A 16,818-nucleotide genomic window follows, 5' to 3' on the forward strand; every position below is an offset into this window, starting at 1 on the left:
GGTGGGATTGTTGTGACCAATGTTGCACGAAGCGGGGACGCGGAAGCATCATTTCTCAAAAATCGAGGAAGCAAAGCATTTTGGAAGTGTTTACTAGATATATAATTTTTTTTTTTAATATTTTTTTGCATTTATATTTAAAAAACATCCAAAATACCAAATTAGTTGTAGAAGACATGAAAACATGCATATTTTTACATAAATCAAGATAGATATGGCATCCATTGTACATCAATGATTAATTATTCCAACTTCAACCATCTAGATGCATCAGCGATCTAGAATCTAGATTCCTCTTCTCTTGTCTAGCCTTCGCCTTTACTTCGATTCTCTAGGGATATTAGTCAACATTGCCCAATTTTGATTAAACAACCTAATCCAAGCCTTATATTATGGTAGAGAAAGCTTAACATGCTTGATCAATGATTTTGATTTGAGTGAAGCGTACATTTTTGCTAACTCCATGACAAAGAGGTTCAAAAATCAACAACACCAACATTGGGGTACATATAGAGCTCAGTGCTCTTGATTAAATGCCAATCACATGCCCTCATACATGATATAATCCAATGAAACGCCACAATCCCATTGACCCTGAGAACTGTTAAGTTTGCTGAATTTTGAATGGGATATGAAATTCTATTTTCTCCATATGAACTCTGATGAGGTTGGAACCACTCAAACATCCTGAGTCATTTCGTGGTGTTGTCGCACAGATTGTCACGACAACGCTCAGACCGGGGGCTGTCACCCTGATCCCCGATCTCTCCGTTTAAGCCTGTCTCCCGCGGCTAAGGGGGGTAGACCCTATGAGGTGATGGAGACAAACTGTCAACCAGTTGGGTTGGGAGACACGAAGCTCTAAAATGGTTTTGTTAATTTAGCGGACCAGTGCCTTATGAGATTGATGTTTAAATGATTACTTACTAGATGATGTAAAAATATAAACCATGAACAGCAATCATTTATCATCAAATAACTAGAACAGTGCAAGATATCCACGAAGTTCTTATAATGACCAAATCTTAATAACGATATCCAGCAATTAAAAATTTCGAAAAAGATCAATGCTTTAAACAAACACGCAATTATGAATCATTAACCAGATATCATATGCAGCAAATCTTTAAGATGATCATTCATGCGCAGACTTGTCTAAAATGATAAACATTCATTCCACATAAATTTAAATCTCAGCGTGAAAAAATATGACGTGATGATTTCCCGAGAAAAACTGAAACTGGCAAAATTTCCCACAATACCTTTTATGATAGATCTAAATCTATACTTAAAAGAAAATTTTCTTCTCTCTTTTTTTTTTAAGAAAATAAAGCTAAAATAAAAATTCAAATTTCTAAACTAAAGCTAAAGCTTAAAAAATAAACTATCAAAATATAAAAACTTTTATTTTTTCTTTGATTTTATATTTAATAAAAATCTAAAAAAAAAAAGAAATTATTTAATAAATCTAAAATCTAAAAAAATGATGTTAAAATATGACTAAAACCCTAATCTAAAAGAACTAAGACTTGGCCACGCGAATATCTATATCACAAAACTGAAGATTAAGCCGCGGAAAATATATGCTATACACTGCACGCTATGGTTTTGATACCCTATATGCACGATGCTACTGCAATCAGACAAAACGATAGATCAGATAAAACCTGAGACTGCAATCACAACCATGACGAGCTAGGCGAACGCTGCTTCTGAAGGGTATGGCGTACATATAAAAAATTGAAATTGTTCACTTGCTAGATCCGCAGGCTTCGCAGGTTCAGACACCAGACGGCGGCGTTTTGACAGCGTCGATTTCAAAAATATGATGGTATTAACACGCGATGCCAGCAAAGATCGTAGATTCAAAACCGCTTCAGAGGTTACCTGAGGATGCCGAGCTACAAGACTTCGATTGAAATCGGATCTTCTTACCTGGCGAGGAACGGTTCACGCTTACGCCATTGTGCAGCCTCCAACAATCAGATGGTGATGATTGAATAAAAGCGTGGGTGTTTTCAGGTTTTCAGATGACAGCTGGGTGAACATGCAGCGTTTCAACACAACATATATCACCTGGACAGCGAAATGATAACCCTGCAGAGCTTAATTTTTCCTCCAGATCTTGTCTCAGGTCTGTAACCTGCAAGAAGAAAACAAAACCCGGCAGATATACACAAAATTTTAAAGTAAAACCCTCCAAAACTAACCTAAAATCACAAAAAAAAATTTGCAGTAAACAAAATCAAAACCCTAGATCCAGCAAAAGAATTACAGTATTTACAAACCGAAAGCTCTTAAGAAGCCAGATTTATCAATAATCACAGTAATATTATTAAAATTTGATTTTAATGTAAAACGCTTCAGAAAACCCTGCATGCATTCATAAAAAATATTTCGAATGATAAGCCCGGGATTAAGAACTGGCTGGGCTCTTTCAAACAACACAACCTGGGAGTTGGCTGGTTCAACCGAGAACTTCCCCTAACGCCTGGTAATTTGAAAAAATGATTTCCTGCACAGCTTAAAATCAACCATCAATGTAGAAGGAGAAAACAATAGTGAAACCCCGATCAAATGGAGATACCTGCCAATATATTTCAGAATCTAAACTATCATTCAAACCCCAAAGATCAGACAAGATACCTGTGCCTAGATCAATCTTCATTAAGCTATCATCAATGGCTGAAAATGAGATTATGCAGAAAAAATAGAACAATCTTACAGCATTTTTAGAAGAGTAACACCAACAAGATTTTTAACCCCAAAGTCTTCTTTATTGCACAAGAAAAAAAATGAACTACAAGAGAGCTTCTTCAGCACAAGACTCACAGATCCAATGATCTGGAAATGACCCCTAGCACCCTACTTAAAGGAAATGATTCCAACGGCTAGTTCGAGTGATCCATGTCGAAATGATCTCGATTCTCGACCGTCGTTGAGGATCAAGACATCTCTTAATCTCATCCGTCGAATTTGTTGATTTATTAAAAAAAGATATTTTGCATGTATTTACTCAAAAATATTATTATTTTATTATTTTTAGGGTTTTTGCTTTATTTTATAATTTTTTATAATTTTTTTATAATTAATTTTTATTTTTATTTTATTTTATTTTTTTATTTTAAATTTTTTATTTTTATTTTTTAAATGGATCCTCGAACTTAACCTTTGGAAAAATCTCCTAGGACCTAGGACTTAAGACATATGAGGGGATAAAACATTTTCTAACCCTCAAGACACCTTACATCATGACTTTTACAATTTTACATCTTAAGGGGGAAAACCCATTTAACATAGACCTTCATAAACCACCCAGTTCTGCGACACAACTATAATCTAGCAGATTAACACACTAGGATTCTCCTAAAATTCTAATGACAAAATCCATCCCGGCTTTGGGGTCAGGCTGAAGAAAAACTCTGCCGATCATGGATTGGTGAGACGAAAAACCTTCCGGGATGTAGATTATCACTGGAAAGTTAGGTCCATCCAGGCAATTTACATACATGACTCATATCTGCTAAGATTATTTACAATTCATACATGCAGACTGGGTTTACAATTAAAATTGATCAAGCTATCGATGACTGTCGAATGGCACGGGCATGTCGATCAAGCGCTATCCCTTTTTTGCGAAGAAAAGGGGGTGCATTGCTGGGAAGTTGACACGTAGTGGTCAACATCTAGCTCCACTTGGGGACACGTTGCTGCACTGTAGGAATGTGAGAATCCAGAATCTGCACCCATGCAACACACAACAAAACATAAGTAGCGTCCATCCAAAAAATCATCATATAACGTTAAGCACATGAAAGATATAAGCTCTTCATTTATTAACTATCTGGAAAAGCAAATCTAATCCTAAAACAGAAATGAAATGCTGAAATGAGTATGACAAGGAGTAGGGTTAGAAATACAATACAAAGGATGCCCCATGGCATCAGATGTGTTCAATATAGTGTATACTGAGCATTTGCCTGCTTTCAAGCAAATCTGTCAGCTGTTTGTCGGATGTGCCATGTCCAATTCTGCATATGGTAGGACTTTTTCCTATCCGAAAATCAAGCTGCTCGCGGCCATCTGATGCATCAAATCTTCTTCTTATTTTCTTTCTCTTGCGCTTTTTCTTTGTGGCGGGTTGTATCACTGATGACATGGAACTTTCTGTTTCAAAGCTATCAGATGAAGTATGTAAGATATGCGTGACATGTCTTTCTTTATCCTGCATCTGATCTTTATCATTTTTAAGTCTATCTGGATCACCTTCAATTAACCATCTTTCAATCGAACCAATGACCTCCTCATAATAAGATGGAATTTGTTGCAACAAATGAGAAGGCTCATGATCTGTTGATGTCCCCTGGTTTCTCTCATCCTCTGACCATTGTTGAAACTTTTGAACCTGTATTTTAATGGCATTTATCTGGCTAGAGTGTTCAACTTTCATAGCATTGATTTCCTTGGCATGGTCTTCTTCCATCTCTTTCATTACTTTATCGTTCTTTTCCTTCATGTTCATCAAGCAATACTGCATGGAGTTTATTTCTTCTTTATGATTTGCTTGCATGATGGCCAACTGATTATTATGATCGAACGTCATGATAGTCATTTCTTCATCCATAGTTAATAACTTGTTTTGCATAGAATTAATTTCGCTATCATGATTAGCTTTCATTGTTGCCATATTTTCCTCTAAGCCTGACATTTTGCTTTGCATGAAACTAATTTCTGTGTCATGATTAGTCTTTATGGCCTCAATTTCTTTAGCATGCTGCTTTTGCATAATCTCCATCTCCCTATTACGTTTTTCCAGGTGGGTGCATAAAGTTCTCACATCATTGACGTAATTAGTTTGATTAATCTCCATATTTTTTACCAGCAGCATTAGTTCTTGTATAATTTGCTTTTGATCCTCCTTTTCGTTGTCATTTGTCCCTGCTTTTCCACTATCATGGACTTGATCTGAAATAGTACAAGTGGATGACACATTCTGATATGAAGAATCGTCTTGGAATCTTTCACCGACAACTGGACCTTTTATCAAATTACTTTTATTTTATTGCACAATTGTAGGGGCAGAAGGCAAGCTGTTTGGATTACCATATCTATCTTTAAAAGCATTGACAATGTCTTGTAAAGAAGTGAAAGAATCCTTAGGAAAATTGTTAAACCAATTCAAAGCATCATCCTCTAAAGAAAAGACAAAAAGACGCATTTTGATATCTTCATGATTAAACTGAGGGGGTCTACAATATATGATCACTATACGAGTAAACAAGCCTAGATGCCTTTTAACAGCGACTGAATCACCACCCGAGAACACAGGTAATTTAGAAATGGTCTCCTCTGGAAAATCATGGAGACGGTCAGTAAAATGACATGGTTTAAATGAATAATCCATGATGAATAATAAGGGATCAAATGGATGATAGAACGAGATCTCTGCTCAAGAAAATCAATAGATGAAAGAAGTGGAGTCGCCACTTGAACAATGAATCTGATTCTAAGATCCAAAAAGCAACCAACAAGTAGATATGAGGGAGGTTTCTTGTCTGGGAAAAATAAGAAAATGGAGTCGCCACCTAAACAAGAAACAAATCGAAGAGAAGTTGCTGATATGACGAAAGATAAGATCCAAATGATGCCAAAAAATGTTGAATCTGCCAGCTCAAATGAGAGATGAGAAAGATGAAAGATGATGAAAAATGAGAAGATGAATGTCGAATAAACCAAGGACAAAAAAAACTCTTTCCCCGGCAACGACGCCAAAAAATGTTGTCGCACAGATTGTCACGACAATGCTCAGACCAGGGGCTGTCACCCTGATCCCCAATCTCTCCGTTTAAACCTGTCTCCCGCGGCTAAGGGGGGTAGACCCTATGAGGTGATGGAGACCAACTGTCAACCAGTTGGGTTGGGAGACACGAAGCACTAAAATGGTTTTGTTAATTTAACGGACCGGTGCCTTATGAGATTGATGTTTAAATGATTACTTACTAGATGATGTAAAAATATAAACCATGAACAGCAATCATTTATCATCAAATAACTAGAACAGTGCAAGATATCCACGAAGTTCTTATAATGACCAAATCTTAATAACGATATCCAACAATTAAAAATTTCGAAAAAGATCAATGCTTTAAACAAACACGCAATTATGAATCATTAACCAGATATCATATGTAGCAAATCTTTAAGATGATCATTCATGCGCAGACTTGTCTAAAATGATAAACATTCATTCCACATAAATTTAAATCCCAGCGTGAAAAAATATGACGTGATGATTTCCCGAGAAAAACTGAAACTGGCAAAATTTCCCACAATACCTTTTATGATAGATCTAAATCTATACTTAAAAGAAAATTTTCTTCTCTCTCTTTTTTTAAGAAAATAAAGCTAAAATAAAAATTCAAATTTCTAAACTAAAGCTAAAGCTTAAAAAATAAACTATCAAAATATAAAAACTTTTATTTTTTCTTTGATTTTATATTTAATAAAAATCTAAAAAAAAAAAAGAAATTATTTCATAAATCTAAAATCTAAAAAAATGATGTTAAAATATGACTAAAACCCTAATCTAAAAGAACTAAGACTTGGCCACGCGAATATCTATATCACAAAACTGAAGATTAAGCCGCGGAAAATATATGCTATACACTACACGCTATGGTTTCGATACCCTATACGCACGATGCTACTGCAATCAGAAAAAACGATAGATCAGATAAAACCTGAGACTGCAATCACAACCATGACGAGCTAGGCGAACGCTGCTTTTGAAGGGTATGGCATAGATATAAAAAATTGAAATTGCTCACTTGCTAGATCCGCAGGCTTCGCAGGTTCAGACACCAGACGGCGGCGTTTTGACAGCTTCGATTTCAGAAATATGATGGTATTAACATGCGATGCCAGCAAAGATCGTAGATTCAAAACCGCTTCAGAGGTTACCTGAGGATGCCGAGCTACAAGACTTCGATTGAAATCGGATCTTCTTACCTGGCGAGGAATGGTTCACGCTTACGCCACTGTGCAGCCTCCAGCAATCAGATGGTGATGATTGAATAAAAGCGTGGGCGTTTTCAGGTTTTCAGATGACAGCTGGGTGAACATGCAGCTTTTCAACACAACATATATCACCTGGACAGGAAATGATAACCCTGCAGAACTTAATTTTTCCTCCAGATCTTGTCTCAGGTCTGTAACCTGCAAGAAGAAAACAAAACCCGACAGATATACACAAAAGTTTAAAGTAAAACCCTCCAAAACTAACCTAAAATCACAAAAAAAAATTTGCAGTAAACAAAATCAAAACCCTAGATCCAGCAAAAGAATTACAGTATTTACAAACCGAAAGCTCTTAAGAAGCCATATTTATCAATAATCACAGTAATATTATCAAAATTTGATTTTAATGTAAAACGCTTCAGAAAACCCTGCATGCATTCATAAAAAATATTTCGAATGATAAGCCCGGGATTAAGAACTGGCTGGGCTCTTTCAAAAAACACAACCCGGGAGTTGGCTGGTTCAGCCGAGAACTTCCCCTAACGCCTGGTAATTTGAAAAAAGGATTTCCTGCACAGCTTAAAATCAACCATCAATGTAGAAGGAGAAAACAATAGTGAAACCCCGATCAAATGGAGATACCTGCCAATATATTTCAGAATCTAAACTATCATTCAAACCCCAAAGATCAGACAAGATACCTGTGCCTAGATCAATCTTCATTAAGCTATCATCAATGGCTGAAAATGAAATTATGCAGAAAAAATAGAACAATCTTACAGCATTTTCAGAAGAGTAACACCAACAAGATTTTTAACCCCAAAGTCTTCTTTATTGCACAAGAAAAAAAATGAACTACAAGAGAGCTTCTTCAGCACAAGACTCACAGATCCAATGATCTGAAAATGACCCCTAGCACCCTACTTAAAGGAAATGATCCCAACGGCTAGTTCGAGTGATCCATGTCGAAATGATCTCGACCGTCGATGAGGATCAAGACATCTCTTAATCTCATCCGTCGAATTTGTTGATTTATTAAAAAAAGATATTTTGCATGTATTTACTCAAAAATATTATTATTTTATTATTTTTAGGGTTTTTGCTTTATTTTATAATTTTTTATAATTTTTTTTATTTTTTATTTTTATTTTATTTTATTTTATTTTTTTTTTTATTTTTTATTTTTTTATTTTTTTAATATATTTTTTTAAATGGATCCTCAAACTTAACCTTTGGAAAAATCTCCTAGGACCTAGGACTTAAGACATATGAGGGGATAAAACATTTTCTAACCCTCAAGACACCTTACATCATGACTTTTACAATTTTACATCTTAAGGGGGAAAAACCATTTAACATAGACCCTCATAAACCACCAAGTTCTGCGACACAACTATAATCTAGCAGATTAACACACTAGGATTCTCCTAAAATTCTAATGACAAAATCCATCCCGGCTTTGGGGTCAGGCTGAAGGAAAACTCTGCCAATCATGGATCGGTGAGACGAAAAACCTTCCGGGATGTAGATTATCACTGGAAAGTTAGGTCCATCCAGGCAATTTACATACATGACTCATATCTGCTAAGATTATTTACAATTCATACATGCAGACTGGGTTTACAATTAAAATTGATCAAGCTATCGATGACTGTCGAATGGCACGGGCATGTCGATCAAGCGCTATCCCTTTTTTGCGAAGAAAAGGGGGTGCACTGCTGGGAAGTTAACATGTAGTGGTCAACACGTGGTAATGTTAAAAATTAAAGTAAAAGGATGAAAATGAAAGATAAAGGAGGATGTTGCTTTTACTTTAAGAATTTAACATTACCATTAGGGAGCATCTAGGAAGCGTCTAGGCAACATCAAGGGGCACTTTGGGAGTATTCAAAAAGCATAGTTCCTCACATAATAGTTTGAAATTTCAAAACTAAAAACAAAAAAAGCTCCATGGAACCGTGTGAACTGTCCACCTTCTCTCGGATCCGCTCGTGATCTGTGGCGGATACACGCTTGAACCTCTACAGATCCGCAGTTGATCCTTTCTAGACCCGCGGATCAGGTAGCCGGAACCGCGGATCAGCCCCTCGTGGATCCATTTTTCCAGGAATCGGCAAAAAATGGTGGAACCGCGGATCCGATTTTTGGATCTGCGGTTCTGTCGGAGGATCGGTGGCGGATCCATATGGGACGTGGTTCTGCCTCCTTATACTTTGGGGGCGGTTCCTAATTATGGTTGTGACAAACAACTGAATATTTCATGAAAAGTACATTTTCATATTTAGACATTTATTTTACTATGTTGAGTTCTTTACAAGTTATTTCAATTCGAACTTGTAAAAGTGAAATGAGGAATGTATATATACTTCTATTCTTTGTTGTGACAAACCATTGAACATTTCATGGGAAGTACATTTTCATATTTAGACATTTATTTTACTATGTTGCGTTCTTTACAAGTTATTTGAACTAGTTGTAAAAGTGAAATGAGGAATGTATATATACTTCTATCTTTATAATCAAAAGAATGCTGGAAACATTGCCAAGTTTTTGGTGGCAGACCTTTTCTTCAAATAGAAAGGTAGCATTTTGTAAATTGTCTTCAAAAATTATGGCCACACTTGTATTTTTATAATCAAAGGAATTCGGGAAATATTGACAAGTTTTTGGTGGCAGGCCTTTTCTTGAAATAAAATACTAGCATTTTGTAAGTTGACTTTAATAATTATGACCACGACATAAACGAGAAATAAGTACCTCCTGGGTACGAGGTAAAACTGCAACCGGGTATAGTATCCTCTATTGATGGAGCTAAGTTGGGGTGGGTACTTGATACAACATGACCTTTGCCTGCCTCAGTGATGATGGAGCAGAAGCGACACTGGGTATGATACTGGTTATCTTGGGGATATTATAGAAGGCTGAAACTGCCCTTTTGTTCTTGGAGTAAATGCTTAAACTACTTTCATTCAACTAAGAGCTTGTTTTTCTTGGACATAAAGAAACAGGTTAATGCCCCAATACAAAGAGGCATCTGGCAGGAGTGAAAGTCTGCCCCTTAGATTTTTTTAGGTGGCGTGGTTTTTCTTGAATAACAGTGATGAGTCATCCTACATTCGTGCATAGCAGCCAGTGATGGTTGTCCTCATTGCCAATTAAGAATTGAGTTATGATAGATTTTGCCACAAAGGAAAAAAGAGAAAAAAAGGAAGGAAAAAAAAAACCACACAACATTGGCATTGTTTTTATTGAATGCCTCTTTACAATGACTTCAGATGTAGAGCATTGACATGAAGCATCCTTGCATTTGGTACATTTTCAATGCCTGTTTCTATGTGTGTTTACTTTTGAGGAGTGCTTCTAAAGCGTGGATTTAACTTCCAAAAACTCGAAACTAAACATTCAAAATCATTTGTTGTTCACATATGTTCTGAGATTTTTGCTTTCTTTTAATGTTGACATGTACTTTCTGTTTTTTACAGGCTGAGAGTGCTATGGCTGCATTAAACTGCAGTGGTGCGATTCTGGGATCTTTGCCCTTAAGGTAATTAGTCAACCAGAAAACTTGAATCAGGCTATTTCTTTCTGACGAGGCAAAACTCATGTATTCAGTTCTTTACATGTTGCAGGGTAAGCCCATCAAAGACCCCAGTGAGGCCTCGTAACCCTCGCCCGCACATGCAATAAATGTGGTTCTTAAAGAGTGATGAAAATTTCCATATGTAGGCTGAGAAAAGAAATTTTCTTTGAGTGAGGTCATCAAAGTAGACCTATTCTCAGTTGTAACGGTTCCTTTATTTTTTTCACTAATTTAGTGTACTTGAAGTCAATGTGGTCTGAATATGTCAAAGGGGTTTAGGTATGGACAATCTTCTGCATATCCCCTGCAACTTGCCGAGCACAGTTTATTCTTGTATATTCTTCGAAACCTTCATTGTGTGAAATTGTTCTTGAGATGGATATTTTGACTGCAAATATTCCTGCACGTAGACTTTTGACAAAGTTGCTTGATTGAAAAATTGCAAGATGAACATGATATTTTCTTAAAGAGTTTGCCACTGGACAGAGATCTGAATTTTCATTCATAAGCGTCAGGCTAAATCTTATTCATTAGTTAGTGACAGAAATTTACCTGAGGATCGAATTCGCACACGCACAGCTTGCTTCATGTTATCAATTTATTTCCTACTTCTTATTTTGACAATTGCTTTCTTTATGGCAACTGGCTGGATTTTTTCTTTTCCGTGCTACTTTTTGAGTATAGCGTGATGGGTATTAAATTACTAATGTTTTGGTTCTTATTATTAGTCCCCGTCGCTTTCTAGTCACAACGGACAATGCTTATAAATTCGACTCCATTTTAGGTTGCGGAAGTCCCAACTTCGACGCTTTAGTAATGCTACTTTTTCTAAAGTTTGAAGGTTTTACAGTGCAATGGTATTTGTCCAAAGTTTCTGCACTATTTTTGAGTTCGACCAATTGACACTGGAAAAAGTTCTCAATCAATCGCTTTGAGGCCCCTATGCACGTATATGGAAACTTGGGTGTTACAATTGGAGCATGACAATTTAGATGCACAGAGAGGAAGAGGAAATTCTAAAAGCAATCTAGGTAATCGTTGATGCTGCGACGTTGGTAGAAGATTTTAGTTATTGTTTTCTTTGCATATGACCTACTAGCATTTGAATAATCTTCTCGTATCAGGATATAACATTTGAATAATCTTCTTATCAGGAGATCAGGAGATTACATAGTGGAGGGGATTTTATTTGTGTATTCATTTTTGCCTTCCCATGGTTGAAGGCAAGTTACACTATTAAACATGTGTACTTATTGTTCATTAAAACCTTAAAACATATGATGTTTCATTAAAACCTTTACTCTTATTTTATATGATCTATAGTGTTTCATTAAAACCTTTACTCTTATTTTATGATCTATGGTGTTTCATTAAAACCTTTATTCTTATTTTATATGATCTATGATGCTTGATTAAAACCTTTATTTTTATTTTATATTATCTATGATGTTTCATTATGAACTAATGACATGATTGGTAATGGTATTCTGTTGGTATTAGAAAAGCACTTATCCTTATTTACAGTATTTTTTGAGTTTGATTTAGCAATGTAATAGGAATGGCGGATGGAGTGGCTATGTATATGGAATGGCACATGGAGTGGCTATTTTATATTGTGGTTTATATAAATAAAAATGGTTAGAATAATGAAGTATACCGAAATGAAGAATTTGTTAACTTGTGAACATAAATGTAAGGAATGTTTTTTGCATTAGTAAATTGGTCTTCCTATAGAAGTGCAACGGATGTTATGTAGCTTCAGTTTTGTGCCATGCAACTATTTGCAGTTAAGATTTTCTTTGCTTACGGTTTCTAAAGGAGGCTTGTTATAAGACACACTTTTTCACCTTGGGACTAGCAAATTTTCAGTTCATTGCTAAAAAATCAGATTTATTGGTTGTGACTTAAGTAATGCTTTTTTGTTTGTTTGTGAAAATAAAAACTGCAGAATTATATTAATTGTAACAACAGTGATCGACATAATACATCAATTTTTAATTGTGTGAGGATCCTACACAACAATACAATCCCGATTGTTGAACAATTATAATTGGAAAATGTAAGTGTATTTTTAGCCAAGCTATCAAACATTACATAAGTCAAAAGGGATTTTGTGTACCATTAACAAATACAAGCAAAAATATTCTTGAAATACCAAAAAAAAAAGGTAGGATGATCTTCTGGATGGAAAAAAACTCTCGGTGAAGATAATTCTAACCCATGCTCGAGTCAAGCTTGCTAGAAAAAAAATGATTTATGGTTGACAAATTGTATGTGACATGGACACATTTTGATTTATGATTGACAAATTGTATGCGACATAGACAGATTTTGAATCATTGTTCATTGTATAAGTGATGGGCGAGCCTATGAATGAGGAATGTGGTGTCCCTTCCAAGAGCAGTGTGACTTTGTGAAGTATGACAAACCTCCAAAAGCAATTGTGAAAGTAAAGGTGTTAGAAGGTTGTTGAACAAGGAAATACAAATGACTAGATAAAAAGCAACACAAATAGAGCCCCTGTGGAGATCAATATGCCAAACTTCACCACAGAAAGAGGATGAAGACTACACTTGTCATTATGAAGAGACACACCTAAAACCCCAGGAAGCATATCCTAATCCAAGGATAAAATGTGAGAAATATTGAAGTAGGGGATGATTACTAGAACATATTGGTCAAATTAGAGACACAATTAAGGTAGGAAGCATGAAGAGCCACAAACATTCTTCGAATTATCAGACTCACCCTTCTCTTGTACCCCATTGAGCAAAATCATGGACAAGGGAATAAGAGAAGTCATGTAATAGTGACATAGGAGATTAAAGGAAAATATAAAGTTAAGAGGAAAATAAAAAGCGTTGTTGTATCATTAATCTCCCAACAAAAAGTCCCCAAGAGTCTACTTGTCAGGCCTTCAACAAGCGTACAATGAGGCACCATCTAATCTTGTTGCCATTTCTATGTAGATGGAATATAGAGTGAAGCATGCTCTCTATACAATGTCATTGCTTTATGTTAGACTTATTTTGGCCACTAAAAATTGTGAGTGATCCTAACCTTTCAAACCCTTATCAAAGAGCTAGTTAGATGACATTCATGTAGTTCTACTTAATATTTTCAGATAAACTTACAAACAACTCATTGCATTATTATTAGAAGAAACTAGTAAAACTTATCATAAACTAGCATATCCCCTTCGACTTAAAATGTTGAGATAAAGTAACACCACATTATAATGGTGTGACATATTCATATACAAATGAACAAATACAAATTGGATTGACTTAACCTAACATTGTAAGTAATTATTGTTATCCATATATATATATATATATATATATATATATATATATATATATATATATATAGTATGAAACATTTTAAGAAAGATAAAATAAATCTATTATGGAAGAAAATTCACTATGAAAGGTTTAATACTTATTTCAATCACATTCTAGTTATTAAAGTGATTTGATGTCTCTCTTCAACAAATAGATAAGAAAACTAGTACCATGGCTAGGCAAGAGGCCTAACTTTTACTATTTTAATTAAAAGAAATATATTCATCATGATAAAGGGCTATATAACTTTATTGGCACCTAGAATACTTGGTAACTTCTTAGCACCACCTTTTCCTTCGCTTATTTTAATCAAAATCTTGTCAATATATAATTTTTATATTGTTCAATTGCTTGGTTTGTTTTAATTATCTTCATCTCATCTTTTGTTTACTAGGTACCTTGGTCTAGTTCTTCATTAGAACCACCCTTGCCCTTAGATCCCTTAGTGGCTTTTGAGTTGTTTTTTGCATTAAATTCCTCTGTTTTTCTTCACTATCCATGATATCCATTTCAATGTACTCATCATCTATTGAATTTGACACCTATAATGTCTTTCTTTAGTTACTATGTTGTTTCACATGATGTCTCCTATCCTATTCCTTGTGATACCTTCATAGTGTTTCTTGCAAGAAATCTCTTCCCCAAATTCATTGTTTTGGTCTATTCCAATGCAAAGGTTCCAAGAATACTGATGGTGTCAGAAGATATCTGTTAGACACCTAATTCTTTGGGATTGGGTGCATAACTTGTAAATATGTAAATTAAGGGAAATAAGAACAATTAGAATAGGAACCAATCTTGGAAGATGAATCCCAATGGTTCAAATTTTATGTTATATAAGTCTCTTCTCATTGATACAATGTCAGCCAAATTTTGGGAGTTATTACTTAGCCTACTAGACATGGTATTAGAGCCAATTTTAGATATCTTTGATGGCATGCTCCTTTTCCATCCACCCTTTGCTTAGAACATGTTTTTTCGATTCTACTCCTGCCTGTCAATTCACCAAACGTCTCAAAGAGGATTTTGTCTTATTAGTCCTATCAATTTTGTTGATTTTGTTCAGTATGTTGTCATTGATGTCAAAGTTGGTGTAGCATATGCAACATATGCAGGATGTCAAGCAACAAGTGCAAGATGAGGTGTATGAAGTCAGGCAATATATGCATGATGATGATGCAGATGAAACCTAGGATGAAACTGTAGCCCTAGGGGTTGGATCCCTTGGAACCCATGATACAGGTGATGATGATGTAGCTCGATGTGATGAATTATTGCTGATGTCCACAACATGTTGCAACTGTATGATGTAGTTTGTGAAACCCTAGCCACAAGATGAAGCCCTAGCTCCAGGGTTTAGCTTCCTTGGAAGCTGAGCACACCCCACAGTTGTTGGAGTGTCAGATCAGTGAACTTGCCTTGGAAACCGTTGCCAATGTATTCTCCTCGTCATGCTGATTTTGTTGATATATGGAACGTCTTGAGTGGCCTCACGGTTGGAGAAATACACTTAGCAAAGTTGCAAGCTCCATTTCATGGTCAAAATCTCCGAAGGGTTGTTGATGTGGCAACATTCATTTGGCTCCAGCAAATAAAGTAAATTGAGGTGGCATATAAGGATTGACGGGCTCAACATAATAATGATGTGGTAACACATTGTTGGAAGAAGAATGCTTTATTGAAGGAATTAGCACCAAAAGAAAACTTAAGTTAAATATATGGTGGTCCAAAACATTACAGAGAAATTAAAAAAATAAATTGAATTTATGGACCAAAATATTATAGGGAATTTTCAATTTTCAAATTAAATATTTTACCTCCTGAAAAGGAACTTGGATACTCAAATTAAATGCTCATATAAATCTATATAAACACATTATTTTCTTCTCAAAATACATGTGTGGAGAACAAAATTTATATGTATGTGTGGCTTGAGGAAATTGACGACGAGTCATTTTTTATTTATTTTTATTATTATTATTATATGGCTATGCTTTGGATTCATTTTTAATTGTGGGATGTTTCACTTTGTAAGTGGCTTGAAGGCATATTTTGTGTAAGGAGATAGATAGAAATTATTTTAACGTCCACGAGGCTAAAGATAGCCTATGAGACATATTGCTTCTTCATCTGCTTGATGTATTTGGCCCTTTTTCTGTGAAGCTTCAAAATAAATCCTCCCAACTTCTCAACAAACCCCTCGCTAAATAGATTATCCCAAGAGCTAGCTGCCAACATATCTGCATAATTTTCCTTGTTGTCTTTAGAGGCCTCACATTCTAAAATGAAACGTTTTTCTGTTTCCACTTTTCCGGAAGAACAAAAAATGCATACTCTTTCCTCCCACACTTCTTTTGGCCTTTTCCAGTGTCCTGTTTCACAACGGAATTGATGAGAATTAGTCCTTAACTGAGCAATAATATTTTTGGCTCTCCAAGAGATATTGGCCTCTATGTATGCTTTTGGTTGATGACTATGAGTGGGATTAAACACTTCAATATAGTATTTTTTCTTTCTTCCTAGCTCCTTATCCCAAGTACGCTTATGGAACTTTTCCATAACAAAATATTTTATCTCTTTGTTGTTTATGGGACACGCATTCCAGCAAATATCCCATTTACTAAACCATTTGTTATTTTGTTGCATCCAAGTATTTTTTCTCTTGCACAATCTGTCATTAAAGACAACTTTAGGCCATCTACGCTCTTCCATTTGCTCAATTTTTTTAAATACCTTATGACTCGCACCATAGCAATTGCTTCAATAGGGGCAGTCCCTATTTCACTTAACAAGATAGCATAAGGAACTGCACTTTTAATCTTGGATTTGTTTGTAATCAAACGCTTCTGAATTTTCTCAATTTGTCTCCACTGCATG

General features: G+C 35.3%; 1 protein-coding gene across 4 annotated transcripts in view; it reads left to right on the forward strand.

Moving 5' to 3' along the window:
* Positions 1 to 11,105, forward strand: part of LOC149230308 (polyadenylate-binding protein-interacting protein 12-like) — a 107,403-nt gene extending 96,298 nt beyond the window's left edge. For all 4 annotated transcript variants that reach the window (XM_089378938.1, XM_089378939.1, XM_089378936.1 and 1 more), the window contains 2 exons: positions 10,500 to 10,561; positions 10,647 to 11,105. In XM_089378938.1, the coding sequence (XP_089235064.1) occupies positions 10,500 to 10,561; positions 10,647 to 10,704 (120 nt within the window). In that variant the 3' untranslated portion in view covers positions 10,705 to 11,105. The remainder of the gene's footprint in view (positions 1 to 10,499; positions 10,562 to 10,646) is intronic.
* Positions 11,106 to 16,818: the final 5,713 nt, after the last annotated feature.

This window comes from Pinus tabuliformis, chromosome J (genome assembly GCF_031772625.1).
Source record: "Pinus tabuliformis cultivar Carrire ecotype Pingquan chromosome J, CPIR1, whole genome shotgun sequence".
NCBI classification, from domain to species: Eukaryota; Viridiplantae; Streptophyta; class Pinopsida; order Pinales; family Pinaceae; genus Pinus; species Pinus tabuliformis.